The following is a 16836-nucleotide window of genomic DNA, read 5'->3' as shown; positions in this document are numbered from 1 at the left end:
AAAGTTGTGTGCACTTTTCAAATGGTCATTTTTATGCCTATATGTATAGTCATCTCTTAAACCATCAAAATTGGCTTTAAAATGGAAGTAAACCAGTGAATTCACATTGCAATCTGTTTTCAAACTGTTTCAGTGTTTAAACATCTTTAAAATGATGATACAAAGTTGGTTGATGCATCAATTGAGCTGCTGAATCACTTCCAATCAATATTGGGTTTAAAACTACCAAATTAGAAGCATTTTCCTGGTGCAGTGTTCAAATCAAGTGGTGTTTGAAAATTTGTTTGCTCCAATTTTTGATTTTGAGTTGGCATGTGCATGTTTATGTTTCCAAATGTAAAGATATGACTAAAACATTGTAAAAAATCCATAAAAAGCAAAAAAATAAACTAAAACTCAAAGTTTGAGTATTTAGTACCTAAAAAATGTACTTATAAGGTGAGAAATTGTCATTTCACCTAATGTAGACTCATTCTAAGGTATGTAAACATCCTAACACCTAAAAAGTTTGAGTATTTAACACCTAAAATGTTTGTTCAAAGGGTGATAAATTGCAAATATACCTAATGTAGACTAATTTTAACTAATGTGAACATCCTAACATGTCTAAAGTAGTGAAATGAACCTAGGAAACTATTCAAAAGCAAAGAATTAGGTACAACTCAAAATTTGAGTAGTTGGAACCTAAAAAAGTGTACTTAAAAGGTGAGAATTTGCAACCTGACCTAATGTACACTTATTTTAAGTAATGTGAACATCCTAACATGTCTAAACTAGTGGAATGAAGTTATGAAACTTGTCAAAAACAAAGAATTACCTCAAACTCAAAGTTTGAGTATTTAGAACCTAAAAAGTGTGCTTAAAGGGTGAAAATTTGCAACTAGACCAAATGTACACTTATTTTAACTAATGTGAACATCCTAACATGTCTAAAGTAGTGAAATGAACCTAGGAAACTACTCAAAAGCAAAGAATTAGGTACAACTCAAAATTTGAATAGCTGATACCTAAAAATGTGTACTTACAAGGTGAGAGTTTGCAACCTGAACTAATGTACACTTATTTTAAGTAATGTGAACATCCTAACATGTCTAAACTAATGGAACGAAGCTAGGAAACTTGTCAAAAGCAAAGAATTACCTCAAACTCAAAGTTTGAGTATTTAGAACCTAAAAAGTGTGCTTAAAGGGTGAAAATTTGCAATTAGACCCATTGTTTTATGTTTCATTTATAAATACATGTTCTATTGATGATTGGATGATTAAGATGTTATATTGTTTTTATGATCAATGATTGGATGATTGAGATGCACATTATGCAGATTTGCATGTGGTTGGAAAATGTTATGTAAGTTTGTTTGTGTTGTGAAAAATTTATGCAGGTTTCTTTAGTTGGATAAGAAATACAATTGTGCCTGAGATTTGCCTGGAACTCACCGAAGGCTTTATCGAAGGGCGTAAGCCTTCGGTAATTACTGAGGGTATTTGACCTTCAGTAATTACCGAAGACCAAAGTCCGTCGGTAAATGTTAGCAACAAAAGATTTACCGACGGTGTCAAGACCGTCGCTAAGCCATCGATAAGTAGACATTATCGACGACTTCTGACTGTTACCGAAGGATTATAGTCGTCGATAATGCCCTTCTTTTTTTGTAGTAAACATATTTATTAGAATTTTAAAGAAAATTAGAAAAAAAAGGAATAAATAATTTTAGAGAAATTATGATCTTTATAAAATAAAACTTGAATAATTAATATTTTTATCTATAAATTTAACGTGTTAATAATTAAATATTCAAGATTCACTTAAGAGACTACTACTCCTGTTAGTTACTTTTTAAGTCCTTACAGACGTGGAATAATATTTTGGAAATCTTAGATGATAACTTTTAATGCAATTTCTCATTTTAATCGATTTTTTTTTTCATTCACAAAATTTGGGTTGTGTTAGAAATTTCACCTAATCACTCGGACTATTGGTGGGTTTTTTATTTAATAAAATTTTTATAAACTTTATGTAGTAATATAAATAATTTAATTTTATTTATATTAATATGTTAAAAAGTTTCATGTTATATAATCAAATTTTAATGTATAAATAAGGTAAGTTGATTTGTGAAGCTGATTTTTAAATTCAATTTTCCTACATGATAGTAGAATATATATATATATATATATATATATATATATATATATATATATATATATATATATATTCTGATAAGATTTTTTGAGTTTATTATGTCAATTTTTCAAATTTTAGAATTTTTATCCTCAAACTTAACTTCCAAAATATTGTTGGTTTGCCTGAGAATTATTTTACAACTAATGTTAGTCAGGATACTTTTAGTCGATATGAATAGTGACTTTGAATTGATGTCAAACACTTTTTTTTTCAATGAAAACTTAGGTTATTTCAGTTTATGCAGTCAAATATTATTTTCAACCAATACCAGTTAATGTTATTTTCTAGAAATATAAGTTAGGGTTATTTATTTTAGCTATAATTTTATGACCAACATCAAGGAGGACTATTATTCATTGATATCAGCTATGGCTTTTCAGTGATGTTAATTTCATTTATTTGTTAGGATTTTTTTTTATAAACCACTATTACTCGTTTGATATTATAGTTTAGGCTTTTTCTATCGATGTTAGTGAGTCTATTTATTGACGAATATGTAAACTAGATTTTTTCAATTGACATTTGTGCTTATTATTTTTTCTTTTGTTGTGTAGTGATAATTATTTTTTATTAACTTACATACATGTTAATTTTTTTATCAATAATTTGCAAAGATTCCTTTTCCAATGTCAACACAAAAACATTTTACTAATATTATAACTGGAATTTCTTTTTTCAATGTCAACTATGAAAATTTTTCGAAAAACTAATAAAAAAATACTAATTACTGATGTTCTCAATCAATTATAATTAGTTTAAATGAATTTTAAATATTTAGTTTATGGTTGTGAGAGAGAGGTCTTAAAAGCTTGTTGGTTGGCGAAAGTGATCTTGAGAAGGAAGTTAGCAGTGAGGTTTGTGTTCTAAATGAGGGAAAAATGTTAATGTTGATGATATTGGGGAGAGTGTTGTTATAAAAATAGTTGAGATGGTAAAATAAAGCCTTCTACTACAAATACATTCATAGCTAAAAATCATGCCATCTTCCACTTAGGGAAGGTTAACATACTACATATCAAAAACATAACTTTCACTTTCTTATTTTACAAAATCGACCAAAGATCACAAATATAGTTAAAAACAAAGTCATTCCCTATTATTAGTGTGAGAGGATTTAACTGAATAAAATAAATAAATAAATAAATATATATATATATATATATATATATATATATATATATTTCGATTTTTGAAGAAAATAATATCTTTTTAAAAAATATATAGTTAATCACAATGTTTAAAAATGCAATATATTTCATAATTAGGTATGTCAAAAAACATATTCATGTAGGCATTGAGTCTGTTTCACGTCCATGTACCGTCTAAATATTTGATCTTGTCTTGAAATTACTAAACATTTTTAATTTATTAATTAATCTAAAATTTTTATGTTAAATTTTATTTTTTATTTTTATAACTTACTTTAAAAACAAATATTTTTTTATAATTTCTTTTTTCTATAACTATTTTGTAAGGACCTGAAAAATAGAGTGTTATAGAGTAGATATGTGTGTTAAAATAATGAGACATATTATTTTACTTTAAAATAATCTTATAATATAAATAGTATTTTATAAACACTTCTCATTATTCTAAGAACACTTCATCTCTCTAGAACTTTATTCCTCAGAGTTCTCTGACTTCTCTCTACAATCTCTCTCTGCTGAGTTTTCTATTCGACGATCAGGAGGTGCCTAGGCGATCTTGGCATTGAGGGCTTCGTTATTGACCTATCAATTTCATGTTCTTCAGCTGGTAAGTGGTTTCCACTGTTATCCGTTCTTCACTGGACTTTGAGCATGCAACGATTTTGTATTGCATGTAGTTAACAGTTCTTCCTTCCATTTTACAGCTCAATTTACGTTATAAGTGTTGTTCTCTATCACCAATTAGTAAGTTGTAGGTTTCTATTGAGTTCCCTTGCAGTGCAAGGTACGATTGGTGTATCTGTGAGCTGTATTGTCTGTTTCTGAGGTAAGGGGAGCTAGAAATTTTATTTCAATTGGTTATATGATATGTGTGTAAGATAAATTCTGAATTAGTATGCTGTTTTGTGACACTGTTTGTATCATGAGTAAATTGAATAATATGTACTGGAATGTGGAATGTATGAAACTGGTTAAAATCAGGTTCAAAGTGGTAAATTAGGATTTGGGTCTCTAAGTTGATGAAATTGAGGTTTTTGAGTAGGATTTGATGCATAAACACTTTAGATTGAGGATAGGTAGCTCTAGAATCAATTAGTCAAGTGTAATTAAGCATATACAACGAATTAGGAGTGTTACAAGTTGGGAAAGTTGAGTGGAATTGGTAAGGATTGGTTGAGTTGCATAATTCTGCAGAATTTCGTTCTGCAGAATTTCGTTCTGCAGATTATGCAGACTCGTTGTGCGAATGGATTCGCATAGCAAGTCACCTTGGCGAGCTTAGTCTTGGGGGTTATCCTGAAACTCCAATGGTCTTTCATTCTCAAGTAGAGAGGATTGATCCATGTCGTGAGGAGTAGCAGGAGGTCCTAGTCTTGGGTGCTTCCAGTATGGCCCAAGGTATTAATAACGGACTAACCTCGTGAGTGTGGTAGGGTGAAACCCATTGGCAACCACTTTGCAAAGCAGTAGAAGCCACCACGAGTGCACAACCCGTCATAGCTCGACCATCATTCTAAGTCCGGACAGTCAAAGTTAGTGTGGTGTTATGTGTGAAGAGTTTAAGTGATGTGAATGAATAATATAACTGTATGAAGTTAAATGATTTGATGTATGATTAATCTTTGTTTAAACTAGTTTACCCTATTGTGTGATTGTGTTTTGTATGTTCTGATGTTCTTCTTCTGCAATGATCATCCTTTGGATTTGAGTAGTGGAAGAGGAGGCCTCTCTAGAGCAAGCATTGGATGGAGGGGATGCTGCTGAGTAGTTGGCTTAGTTAGTAGGGACCTTGTGTATAGTTTTGAGTCTTCTTTAGTTTATATATATATATATATATATATATATATATATATATATATATATATATATATATATAAAGTTTAAATTTATAGTTGTTTTTGGATGACTGTAAAGGTAACACTTTATACTCTAAATGGATAATTGTATTACTTTATCATGCATGTAGTTTCTTTTTAATAGAGTCTATACTATATATTTTTTTGGATGTTATATATTTGACTTTAATTCAATTTTTGTTTGATACTTTTATATGATATTTATATAATTATAATTTTTTTATTAATATTAAGAAAAGGAATATGTATATCTTTTAAATATTGAATACTTAAAATATCTTGTTTTCTTATTGTAATTTTTATTTTTTATAAAAGAATAATTGATTGACATTTAAAATAATAAAAAAATAATATGGATATGAATATATTGTTTCCATTTGAAAATAGAGATGTGACTAAACTTTCATATCCACTAAATATGGAGAACGAATTTATACTTCAAAAATAAATATATAATAGTAAAAATGGTTCCATGTTTTCATCTCTTATCATAACATGGATGGATGTAAATAGTATATTAGGTTGATGAGTTGATTGAGTAATTTATTTTATCCCTTTTCTTTTTGCACTTTTATTCTTTCCTCACCCACAATTATAAGGACTTTACTAAAATACGTATATCTTTTATTTAAATAATAACAAAAATAAAATCTTTTAGAATATGTTGAATACCTTCCAAATTACACGTGGTATATATAGGTTATTGAATTATTTTCTAGAAATCTATCTTGGTGTGTTACTTTTGAAAGTTTTTATCCAAACTATTATATTTTATCCATAAACTAAATTAAAAGTATTTAATATTTGTACTTTATGAAAGTCAAGAATATTTCCAATTAATGACACGTACAAAATTTTTATGTAACTAACATAATTCTACAATATAACTTGCAGATATTTTTGTTGAGGAGGATATTTTTTATGACTATGGAGAGAACAAAATACTTTATAATTTTTCATAATAGTTTGAAAATAGAAATATATTTAATCTTTTATTGATTATTTTAATGGTAAGTCTATGAATTAGGTAATATAGAACCACTATATTTTTATTTAAACAATTTGGAACTATATTATTTTATAGGTTGAATTATATAATTTAGAATATTTTTTATTAAATAATTTAAAATGCAATTTTCATAGTATATAATTGGTTTAATCCTTTACTACATCCCTATTTATGTACGAATTTCTCAATTGGGTCCTCGTTTTTTAAAGTGTATCAAAATGGTCCCTAATTTTGAAAATTGATATCAATTGAGTCCTTTCCGTTAAGTTGGCTGGACGGCGTTAAAAAAATTGATGAGTGGGATGCTGAGATGACGAACGAGCGCTCGTCCACCAGCGAACGAACGCTCGTCCATCAGCGAACGAACGCTCGTCGACCACCGAACGAACGGTCGTCCAGTGTGGAACGAACGGTTGTCCAGCAGTAAGAGGTCGACGAGCGTTCGTTCTCTGGTGGACGAGCGTTCGTTCGCTGTTGGACGAGCGTTCGTTCGCTGGTGGACGAGCGCTCGTTTGTCATCTCAGCATCCACTCATCAATTTTTTTAACGCCGTCCAGCCAACTTAACGGAAAGGACTCAATTGATATCAATTTTCAAAATTAGGGACCATTTTGATACACTTTAAAAAACGAGGACCCAATTGAGAAATTCGTACATAAATAGGGATGTAGTAAAGGATTAAACCTATATAATTTGTTATTTTAGATAGAATGTTTCACTTTACTTTTAGTCATATTAAATAATAATTGTTTAGTGAAATTTAACCTTCTAGCAAAAGAGTGATCCTCTAAAGTCTATTTCAAATCATGATTATGAAATTCACACATTACTTTTAATATTCACCCCTCTCCAATAGGAATTGGTTTAACTCTCAATATTGTAGAAGAATAAGAACACACACAAAACTGTTATTTTTAATCAATTATTTATTTTCATAATCGATTAAGATTTACACGTTGTTTTAACTGATTAGGTTCTTCTCTTAATCAATTAAAATAAAGAGCAAATTGTCTAGTTTGCTTCAGACCATTTTAATCGATTATGTTATTTTCTTAATCGATTAAAATTTATACACAGTTTTAATCAATTAGCTAATTTACTTAATCAATTAAAACAGTAAGAGAAGCTCAAATTCATATAGTTTTGGTCCTTAGCTCAGATCAACCATTGTAAACAACAAAGAACTTATTTTACATGCAATCTAACCTAATCTAACCTATTGTTTCCACCTATTCATTCAAGAAAGAACTTTAATGATCATTGTTTAGAAAGAACATAGAAAGAACATCTATTTTCATCATAAAAAACACACCACTTTATTTGGTTGAAGATCTTTAAAGACTCCCCTTTCAACACTTTCCACCTCACATTCTAACAATACAAACGTAATTTTTTCAAGTTGATCATTAGCTTTATCAGATTTTATAATGACAACACAACAAAACTAAGATAAAAAAATAATTTATCAAACCGATTCAATTATCATATGTGGGAAAAATTTGATTAAAAGAAAAGAAATTGCATGAAACTGAAATTTACTTGTGAATCCATCAAACCTAAAAGATAATCTTCCATCCTAAACTATAATCACCTATAACATAACATTATGATTGAATACCTTACTTCTTAAATAATAATAATAATTGAAGATCAAGAAATTATTAAAACAAAAAAAGTAAAACAAATTTTTAAAAATATAAAAAATAAAAATAAAAATAAAATAAAATCAATATTGGGTTATGAAATTCGGGAGAAGTGTTCACTGGATTTCAAAATCCAAGAAAAATGAATATCGAAATCTTGAAGAAATGTTAATCGAATCTCGAAATTCATGAGAAACCTTCACAAAATTTCAAATTTTGGTAAGTTTTCAAACCATGTTTTGAAATTCGGTGAATTCCTAAATCGGATATTAAAATACATTGAGTTTCCTAAATCAGATTTCAAAATCTGGTACATGTAAAATATAATAAAAATAAGTATAAAATTTCAAACAAAATAAATATAAAATTTGAAATGAAACTTAAAAATAGATTTAATCATTTTCAAGATCCCATGCTCTTAAATAGGTCCTATTCATTGTCTAAATTAGGTCCTTATTTGTGTAAAATTGATTCAATTGCACCCATTTGAGTAAACATCTTTAATATTGCATTGAGGTGACATGCTGACTTTACAGAATTAGATCTCATTAAATTTAGTTGATGAGGTTACGTGGAATTTAATTATTTTAAGTTTTAAAAACTAAAATTTAAATGATGTTGGTCCCTCCCGTTTAGGTCCACGCCATTCTCCAGAAGCTTCTAGATGGTTCTCACTTCGCCTTCCTTTGTAGTCATGCACAGCTTGTCGCCCAGACTAAGGGATTCGAAGAGGCGCTCGTGGTCGTTCTCCACCACGACGTCATAGGCGATTTTGCCTTGCGCATTTTGAACGTCCTTGTTGGCATTTCCTTTTGCAATAGGAGCGTCACCATGTTCTCGTCTCCTGCTGCCACTGCTGTGTGCAAGACATAAGCTCTACAACAAGAATGCTCATATTCACCATACCTCTGTTCGAGGAGACAATGGAAATACCAAAGACAATAATTTTGATAATATTGAACCCATTCGTCTTACACCACAACAATTTCAAGTTCTGGTTGATCTATTGAAAATCCACAATCTAAATGACTCCTCTACTTCGGCTCAAGTTCACCACATTGGATTTGTTTCAACAAACCATTCCTCTCTAGGTAATATCAGTCATATTCTTACCTTTAAGTCTTTTAAAAATAAATGGGTTCTTAACTCTGGAGCTATTAATCATATAAGTATTTTTGTGCAAAGTGTTTATTCCTATAAAAGAATTAAACCTATTAAAATTTCCCTACCCAATGGTAATATTGTTTATTTTGAGTATTTTGGAATTGTTAATCTTAACCATAAGATCCAACTCTTTGATATTCTTTATATTCCACAATTCTCTTTTGACCTTATCTCAATATCAAAATTGATCTATTCTAATAACTGTGAGCTGACATTTTCTTTACATGGTTGTACTATACACAACACTCAAACCAAAGAGAAAATTTCTATAATAAACTAACTAGTTCTTCAAATGTGCCTAGTGTTAGTTTTGTCAACAATATTGTAAATAATACTGGTCTATGGCATCTAAGATTAAGACATCCTTCTAATATCATGGGTGAGCTAAAGCTTGGAGATGTGGGCGGTTTGTAGTTGGTTTGTAGTGGAGATAGGGAAAGAGAGGTGAGAGCGTCCATGGGTGAGCTAAAGCTTGGAGATGGAGAAGGAGGGAAGTATGGTGCACATGGAGTATTTAGTGCATGAAGAAGCTTGAAGATGGAGATGGAGGTAGTATGCGGACACATGGAAGAAAAGGAGGTACTGGAAGATTAATTTAAGGTTTTTATTATAATTTAAATAAAGGGTAGAATGAAGATATTAAGTTTTATGGGGGGTGTAGGAATAAAAAAGGAAGTGCAAGAGGAAATGGCCTAGTAAGAGATGTGGATGTAACAAAAAGAAATCATTTTAACATTGGGCTTTGACAAAATTTGTTTGGGTGTTGCTCCCTCCACCACCATATTCTTGTTTTACCCCTCTCTTTATTTTCTCATTCCTATTTTACCATTAATAAAATTTTAGGATTAATATTTTTTAACCTCTACTCACTCCAATCCTCTACATGTATGCAGCGACAACTCTTCTTTCTCTTTATCGTTCGTCCCCTCATTGTTTCATTGTGCTCTTCTTCCTCTTTTTAACGTTCCACTTCTTCCTCTCATTCTTTAATTGTGATAGAAGTGTGGTCTCAGAGTGTGGTGGACTTTCATTAGCTTATGTGCTTAGTGAGAGATTGCAAGTGGTGGTGGAAGCAATTGATCAGTCGTGCCAAGATCGGTGTGTGGTGGTGTTTGAAGGATTCGTTGTGAATGTGCGTAATAAACCCTAAAAAAATAAATGTATAATCTTTAAACAGATGTGAGCATCCCTCAGCGGATGACAACATCCGTTTAGGGAAAAACGAATGTCGATATCCGTTTTGCCTTAAACGGATGTTGACATCCGTTGACGGATGCTCACATCCATTTAAAGTTACATGTTTATTTTCTAGTTTGTTTTTATTAATTTATTTTTTTATATTAATTTTGGAGATATTTTAATAATGTAATTTATATGTTTTGATGTATTATTTTTTAATATATTTTTGATGTATTTTAATAATGTATTCTTGAAGATCTTTATTATTATTAGTTTATATTTATATTTTTTTGTATTTTGCAGTTATAAATAATTAGTTTTTTGTTTTAATGTTTTTGTATAATATAAATTTTTATATATGGTTTATGTATTCTTTAATAATTTTATAATTATATAAAAATTATTTATTAGTTTAATTATATGAAATATATAATTTTATTATATTAATATTTTTGTAATTAAAACAAACAGACGTGATGGAGTTGGGGGGTAGGAATCTGAAAAGTGAGAGTTGAGAGGTGGAACTGAGTGAAAAGTAAAAATGGATAGAAAGATAGGATTTGAGTTTAAAATAAATAAATAGAGTTAAAAGTAAGAAAAAATTATTTTTGTAATTAAAACTTTTTTTGGAGAAGGTTGGTGAAATGGAGGGAGAAGTGGTGGTGGTGGAGGGAGCAACACCCAATTTGTTTTAATATATACTTTAACAAATTTTATTTTGAATAATTTTCTTTATACATTTTCACTTTAGTCTTTTATGTCATAAATCATGTTAACCTTAAACTAACCGAATTGGTTGACATTTAAATAAAGGACTAAAGTAAACAAAAAAATAAATAAATAATAGATAAGCTATTATAATGAATTTTACTAATAAGATAAAGCACGAAAAAGTATTTTAGAAAAAAAAAGAATTATAATATTAGAGTTGGATTTTGATAGTTGGAAGTGTCAACTGTGCTGATAAAGAGAAAACTAGAGGAATTATACAAGCCGATACAGTGTGTATTTTTTGGGGGCTATACAGAACATGCCTCAAGAATGTAGAGTAATATTATTAGTATTACATAAGTATGTACCTGTGTGTATTCTACTTTCCTTGAATGAAACAAATTTTTAAATTGGTTTCTTAGATACAGAATCATGAACACCTAGAGCTCAATGGTGTAAAATCTACAACTGATTGATCTTGATAACTTCTTTGCAGAAGTCAATGTCAATGTTTTCTTAACCAACAACATTTACAAAATGACTACGTTCTTCTATGCAAATACCTTAGTGAAATTGTTAGAGTTAGACATGGTAAACCATACCAACTTCTAGCAGAGAAGTATGTGCTACGTTCAAGTAAACATCAGGGTCTCTGCAATTTTTGCTTAGAAAAGCATAAACAACATCTATGGCAAATTTCTTTAGAATAGAGGATGATTTCTTTGCCTCTGCATAGGAATGACCTAGTATATAGGTAACACCAGACTCCTTGGCTCTTAAAATCTGCATAGATTCATCTTTATAGGGAGACTCTTGAAGATGATCATTTTCATTCTTCTTCACTCGTAAAACACATGAAAATGGGAAACTTTTCTCTATGTAACAGGAATTATTCAAAGTGTATGGTGAAACGGCAAGGTGTTCCATGAAGTTTCCACCATCCATACACAATTCTTCCGGGGTTGGTGCAGGATCACTTTCCTCTATTTCTACAAATTGGATTATTGCACTTACCAATTTATTCTCAAAATTGTAGTTCTCTTGTTGCAGATCCTTGTAACCATACCTGACAATGCAACAAAACATTCGGTACTCCTTTGGGCCAATCCTGCTTATCACCAACCGTTCATTGTCATTGACACAAGGAACTTGAACTGATTTGACACAAACAAAAACTAACACCTGATGGAATGCTGGCAAGTTTGTGACGAAGTGACCAAAAATAGCAGGGACACCTGAAGCCAGATTACTGAAAATGATTCCTATTCCTGGGACACGGACCATTCCTAAGCATGGTCCCAAGGACAGTATCTTGCTCATTGAAACCTTGTTCTCCACATCAAATTCATGTTTCTTCATTGTTCCATAGTTCCAAGTGAACATTATACTCATAAAAGCAAAAGATAGCACAAGGGGGATCCATCCTCCTTCAGGGATTTTGCAGTAAGAAGCTGATATGTAAAGCAGTTCAATTGATCCAAACAGTACCAAAAACATAATGGCTTTTATTATTCCCTGTTTCCAAACAATGACCATTACTAGTGTCATCAAGCATGTTGTCACAAACATTACAGTGGTTATAGCCAGTCCTGCAGACCAAGCAAAATGGTTAAAACTTACATTACATATACTTCAAATACCATAAGAAAACATAGTGGAAAAGAAGTTTACCATACGCATGACCCATCATGTCTATATCCCTAAGGCCAATTGTGACAGCTAAACAAAGACACATCAGTATCCAATTGACTTCTGGGACATAAATCTGTCCATATATTCTGCTTGAAGTATGAACAATCTTAACCGGAGGAAAACAATTCAATGCGCAACACTGGCTTACGATGGAAAAGGTGGCAGAAATCACTGCTTGACTACCAACAATGGCTGCGAAAGTGGCAACTACGAAAACTGGCCAAAATACAGTTTCTGCAGAAAAATAGTAGCCCAATTACATTAGAGGCTATATAAATAACATTGACAGCTTGTTGTTTCTTGAAATGATTTCTTGCCTGGTATGGCTTTGTAGAAGCTGCCCTGAATAGCATGATGATGCTTAGAGAGAAATGCAGCCTCTCCCATGTATGCAAAAATCAGGCTGGGATACACTAGACATGTGAAAGCTACCTGAGATTTAAGGGCATCTGTTAAAGCATATATCATTTTGAACTTAGTTAATTCATTTATCTATGCTCCCAAATCTCTATTTACCTTTATTGAGAGTGCAGAAAAATGACCCAAAGCAGCATACATTGCCTCCACTCCTGAGACAGTATCACAGGAAGATTAATCCCACTACACTCTAGCTGTTAATAAAATTAACTATATTATAGATACTTATGAAAAAAACATATAAAATACTATATCATATACGTACCTGTGATTGAAAGCACAACTCCACCTAATGACATCCAACCTTCAAGACCAGTGGTTTTGAGGAACTTCAACATATAGAATGGAGAAAGTGCACGGTATATTTGCCGGTTCCAGTGGAATATGTTGTAGATACCAATACCACTTATACACAAAAGCCATGCAGCTACTACTGGGGCAAACATGAAAGCAACTCTATGTGTTCCATGATGTTGAATGGAGAAAAGGACCACCAAAATGACACATGAGATTATGACAACATAATCTGCATAAATAATGTCGAGTTTTAAAAAGTGTGGATAGAAATAATGGTTGTGAAAGATGCTTGGCTTACTGTCATGGAGTTCTTTGATCTTAACTTGAACTCCCGAAACTGCTGAAAAAACTGAAAGGAGACACAAGGGATGTTCATAGATCCAAAGGAGAAACAAATAATCAAAATGTTTGCACAAACATAAACTCCTGAACCAACAACTCATAATCTCACTATAAGTAACTAAATCTAAAAGAAAAAAAAAAATAAAGATCCAAGATATGACATAAAACTTTCGAGATGCAACGTAAATGTAATTTTCTTTTACTAAGAAACATTAGAATTGTAAGTTCCTAAGTGATAACGTACTGTAAGGTTTCTTTTCTCAAAGTCTAAAAACTTCTAACTCAAAGGCCCTTAGCATATCATATTCTCCCACTTATTCAAAAAAATCTGCTTAGGTTTAAAACCTCCATAATACAATATTTGTGCAATAGTAAAACCACCCCCGTAAAGAATTTGACAGTACAATCCTATCTCCTCATTATTATATAATGATCAAAATCCCCATTTGACCACCAAAAATATTGCACTCCACTAGGATCATTTTCTAGATTAATGCCATTTGAAATATATAATGTTCTGGTGCATTTGAAATATGCAACACATTTGTCATAGAACAAATCTACCTTGAAAGAAGAATAACACTTGCCCTTTCTATGAAACTTATTAATTAGAAAGCAAAAAATGTCAGTAATTTGTACTCCCTTTCCTGTACAATATGAACTTAGACTTTATTACATTATACATTATACGTAATGAAATGCACAACTATTGTGGAGTAATGTTTGAGATGCATATCCATAATAAGGGATAATTTGGATAAATTCTCAGTAGTTATGTGTGTGAATAAGATGATGATAAAAAAAATTAGGAACACAAAATGAATCAAACTTTTCTCATAAAGTAAGATGAACTTATGCAATTTTAACTTTTCAAACGCTTTCTATGCAATTTCATGTAGCATTTTCTGTAAACAAGACAATGTTTACTCTGAAACATGTGATGATAAAACTAACAGGAATAATAATTTTAGAAATGAGCAATGACCTAAAGCTAGCATTTATAAGGGATGCAGTCATGTAACTATAACAAAGTCAATGATGGATGACATACTTCATGTGTTCTTATAGAAGCTCATGGGCTGCTCTTGATCAACTACCTGATATTGCAGGTGTAATCACACCATCACCAATTGTCATACACGTTCCTAGCAGAACGAAGATCAACAGTCCTTTTTGGAACCTTGGGTGCTTTTCAATGAACAACTTCAAATGAGAAGAAAGCCACGTGTCTTCAGAATCTTGGGTTGTATAAGCAGTTAATTTCTCATCCGTGGCTTGCTGATTAGGTAAAATGCTTAGTCTTGCATGCCGGCAGAGAAGTGAGTATAATGCAAAAGTTCCTCCTGCACAAGTGAACCACTGATTCTAAAAACATTTTAACTAATTATCCTCAGAAACGTGAGAAATTCTTTGATGCTCATGGAGCAAGAGGTTTTCTTGCTCCCTACAATTGAGAGGAAATAATAACTCATTCAGCTACCTGTTCAACATACAATGTTAAGGTAGGAAATGACAGTAAATTTCTGCATTCTGTTGTAAAGCAAATAGTGGTAGTAAGTCACAGGTTAATCAATCCTGAAATATTACTCTGCTAATTTATAAATTGTGCTAATCGTTATCATGATTCAAGACTTTACCTTCCCCATTGTCATCAGCAGACATCACAATGAAAACATATTTGAAGAGAGCAGTGATGGTAAATGTCCAGATGATAAACGAAAGCACACCAAAAATCTCCTCATCATTTTCTTTGAGTTTCAATTTCCCTGAAAATGTGGTCTTGTAAACATAAAGAGGAGAAGTACTGAGGTCACCATAAACTATGCCAAGACTTTGGTAAGCCAGAGTGAGCACGGTTGCACAGGACGTTCTCTTTAAATTCTGATACATGAAGCCAAGCATAAGAAATTAGTGATACACACTACACACTTTTAACGCTAGCCAATATCATAAAGTAAACAAAATTCTATTCAAGCATTCTATAAACTTCTGAGTATCATGAGCATATGTCAGAGCAACATCCAGTTTATTATCTTTTGAATTTCAAAAGAGAAATGCTAGAATTGAGATTCCTCCCTAATTAAACCTGCTATGACCAACATTCTCCATAACTCAAAACACCAACGTTAATCAAATGTGAAGAATCGAAGAAATGAAAAAACATAAGCAGCTCATCACATCAACCTCTGTAAGCTCAACCATAAAGTACAAATAGCAGGATGAGGATTCAATATAATGTTTAAAATGGCTAACAGCAATGCAAAAAAAACCAGTAAATAATTAAAAGAAGGCATCAAGAAAAGGGCACTTTGGTTTTGAAATCCCAAGCAGAACATGGCAATGTCCCTCTTATATATCTTATGGGAACACTACGAATACAAGTAACATCTTATTAGCTTTCAACACAACAGACAAAAGTAACAAAACCCCATTTAGCTCAAAAAACAGTTTAAACTACATAGGAAAGAAAAATGAAAGCATTCACTGAATAATGACCATGTACAAATGGATCAGTTATTAAAGAAGTTTAATAGAGACCATGAAAGTATTAAAGGGTGACAGTTCCTTCAGTACATAGACTGAACAAGAATTAAGAAAAGAGCACCTGTTGAGACATTCCATGTTCCACAAATTCTTCAGATGGATTCATGGCTGAAAGAGAAGGAAAAGTGAGGATGACTCAGAAGAAAAGATGAGGTCAGTTATGATGAGACAGGGAATAATATATAGAAATAAAAGATGGAGAATGCAGGAAATGAACAGTAGAAGAACTGAAGTAGTAGAAAGGCAAGTGGTGTGTGTCCAAAGAAGTTGCAAAATGCATTCAATGCTCTTTTACTCTCTCTTGTTGGACTTATTAACCAACCTAACACCTTCCCCACACCCCTCAAAATGAATGGTAAACAACTTATTTTCGGTTCAAATACAAATATGAATGGTAATTTTCACATTAAGTGAACATTAGTTTAAGTGATTGTGTAAAAGTGATTGAAGTAGATGTATGTGAATTCAGTTAAAGTTGAAGTAACTTATGGTCTTATATATTTACATAGAAAATGACCATTCTTACAGAAGTAACTATCTAGAGATTAATTTCTAATCCTAACCAACAAATATAACTCTTCTCTTCATCTTCAAACCATGAACAGAAATTCAATAGTTAGCTCTATTGTTGGGTGCTTATAGGTATTTTT

At 31.2% G+C, this 16836-nt stretch overlaps 1 protein-coding gene across 3 annotated transcripts; it reads right to left on the bottom strand.

The window, feature by feature from the left end:
• Positions 1 to 11214: 11214 nt before the first annotated feature.
• Positions 11215 to 16528, bottom strand: LOC124847719 (potassium transporter 1). 3 transcript variants are annotated; one of them, XM_088091715.1, is made up of 10 exons: positions 16248 to 16528; positions 15280 to 15523; positions 15123 to 15172; positions 14740 to 15001; positions 13599 to 13649; positions 13269 to 13529; positions 13103 to 13155; positions 12904 to 13018; positions 12566 to 12820; positions 11215 to 12483 (listed from the first exon to the last, which is right to left on the bottom strand). In XM_088091715.1, exons 1-10 carry the CDS (start codon positions 16290 to 16292, stop codon positions 11477 to 11479), a joined length of 2343 nt encoding a protein of 780 aa, XP_087947841.1. In that variant the 5' UTR covers positions 16293 to 16528; the 3' UTR covers positions 11215 to 11476. The 3 variants fall into 3 exon arrangements, with proteins under 3 accessions (XP_087947841.1, XP_047181225.1, XP_087947838.1); XM_047325269.2 differs by lacking the exon at positions 15123 to 15172 and having other exon boundaries at positions 14740 to 14985; positions 16248 to 16526; XM_088091712.1 differs by lacking the exon at positions 15123 to 15172 and having other exon boundaries at positions 13269 to 13649; positions 14740 to 14985; positions 16248 to 16527.
• Positions 16529 to 16836: the final 308 nt, after the last annotated feature.

This window comes from Vigna umbellata, chromosome 1 (assembly GCF_029865625.1).
Source record: "Vigna umbellata cultivar VRB3 chromosome 1, Vumbellata_1.0, whole genome shotgun sequence".
NCBI classification, from domain to species: domain Eukaryota; kingdom Viridiplantae; phylum Streptophyta; class Magnoliopsida; order Fabales; family Fabaceae; genus Vigna; species Vigna umbellata.
The sequence above is the reverse complement of the archived record's forward strand: the minus strand, read 5'-3'. Positions and strand labels throughout refer to the sequence as shown.

Excerpts from the sequence above, each read along its gene's own strand:
- LOC124847719 (XM_088091712.1), bottom strand. The coding sequence starts at position 16,292 with ATGAATCCATCTGAAGAATTTGTGGAACATGGAATGTCTCAACAG. Across the intron at positions 13,019-13,102 it reads TTTCTGCACTCTCAATAAAG|GTAGCTTTCACATGTCTAGT; the intron begins GTAAATAGAGAT and ends CTTAAATCTCAG. Across the intron at positions 12,484-12,565 it reads CATGATGGGTCATGCGTATG|GACTGGCTATAACCACTGTA; the intron begins GTAAACTTCTTT and ends CTTGGTCTGCAG.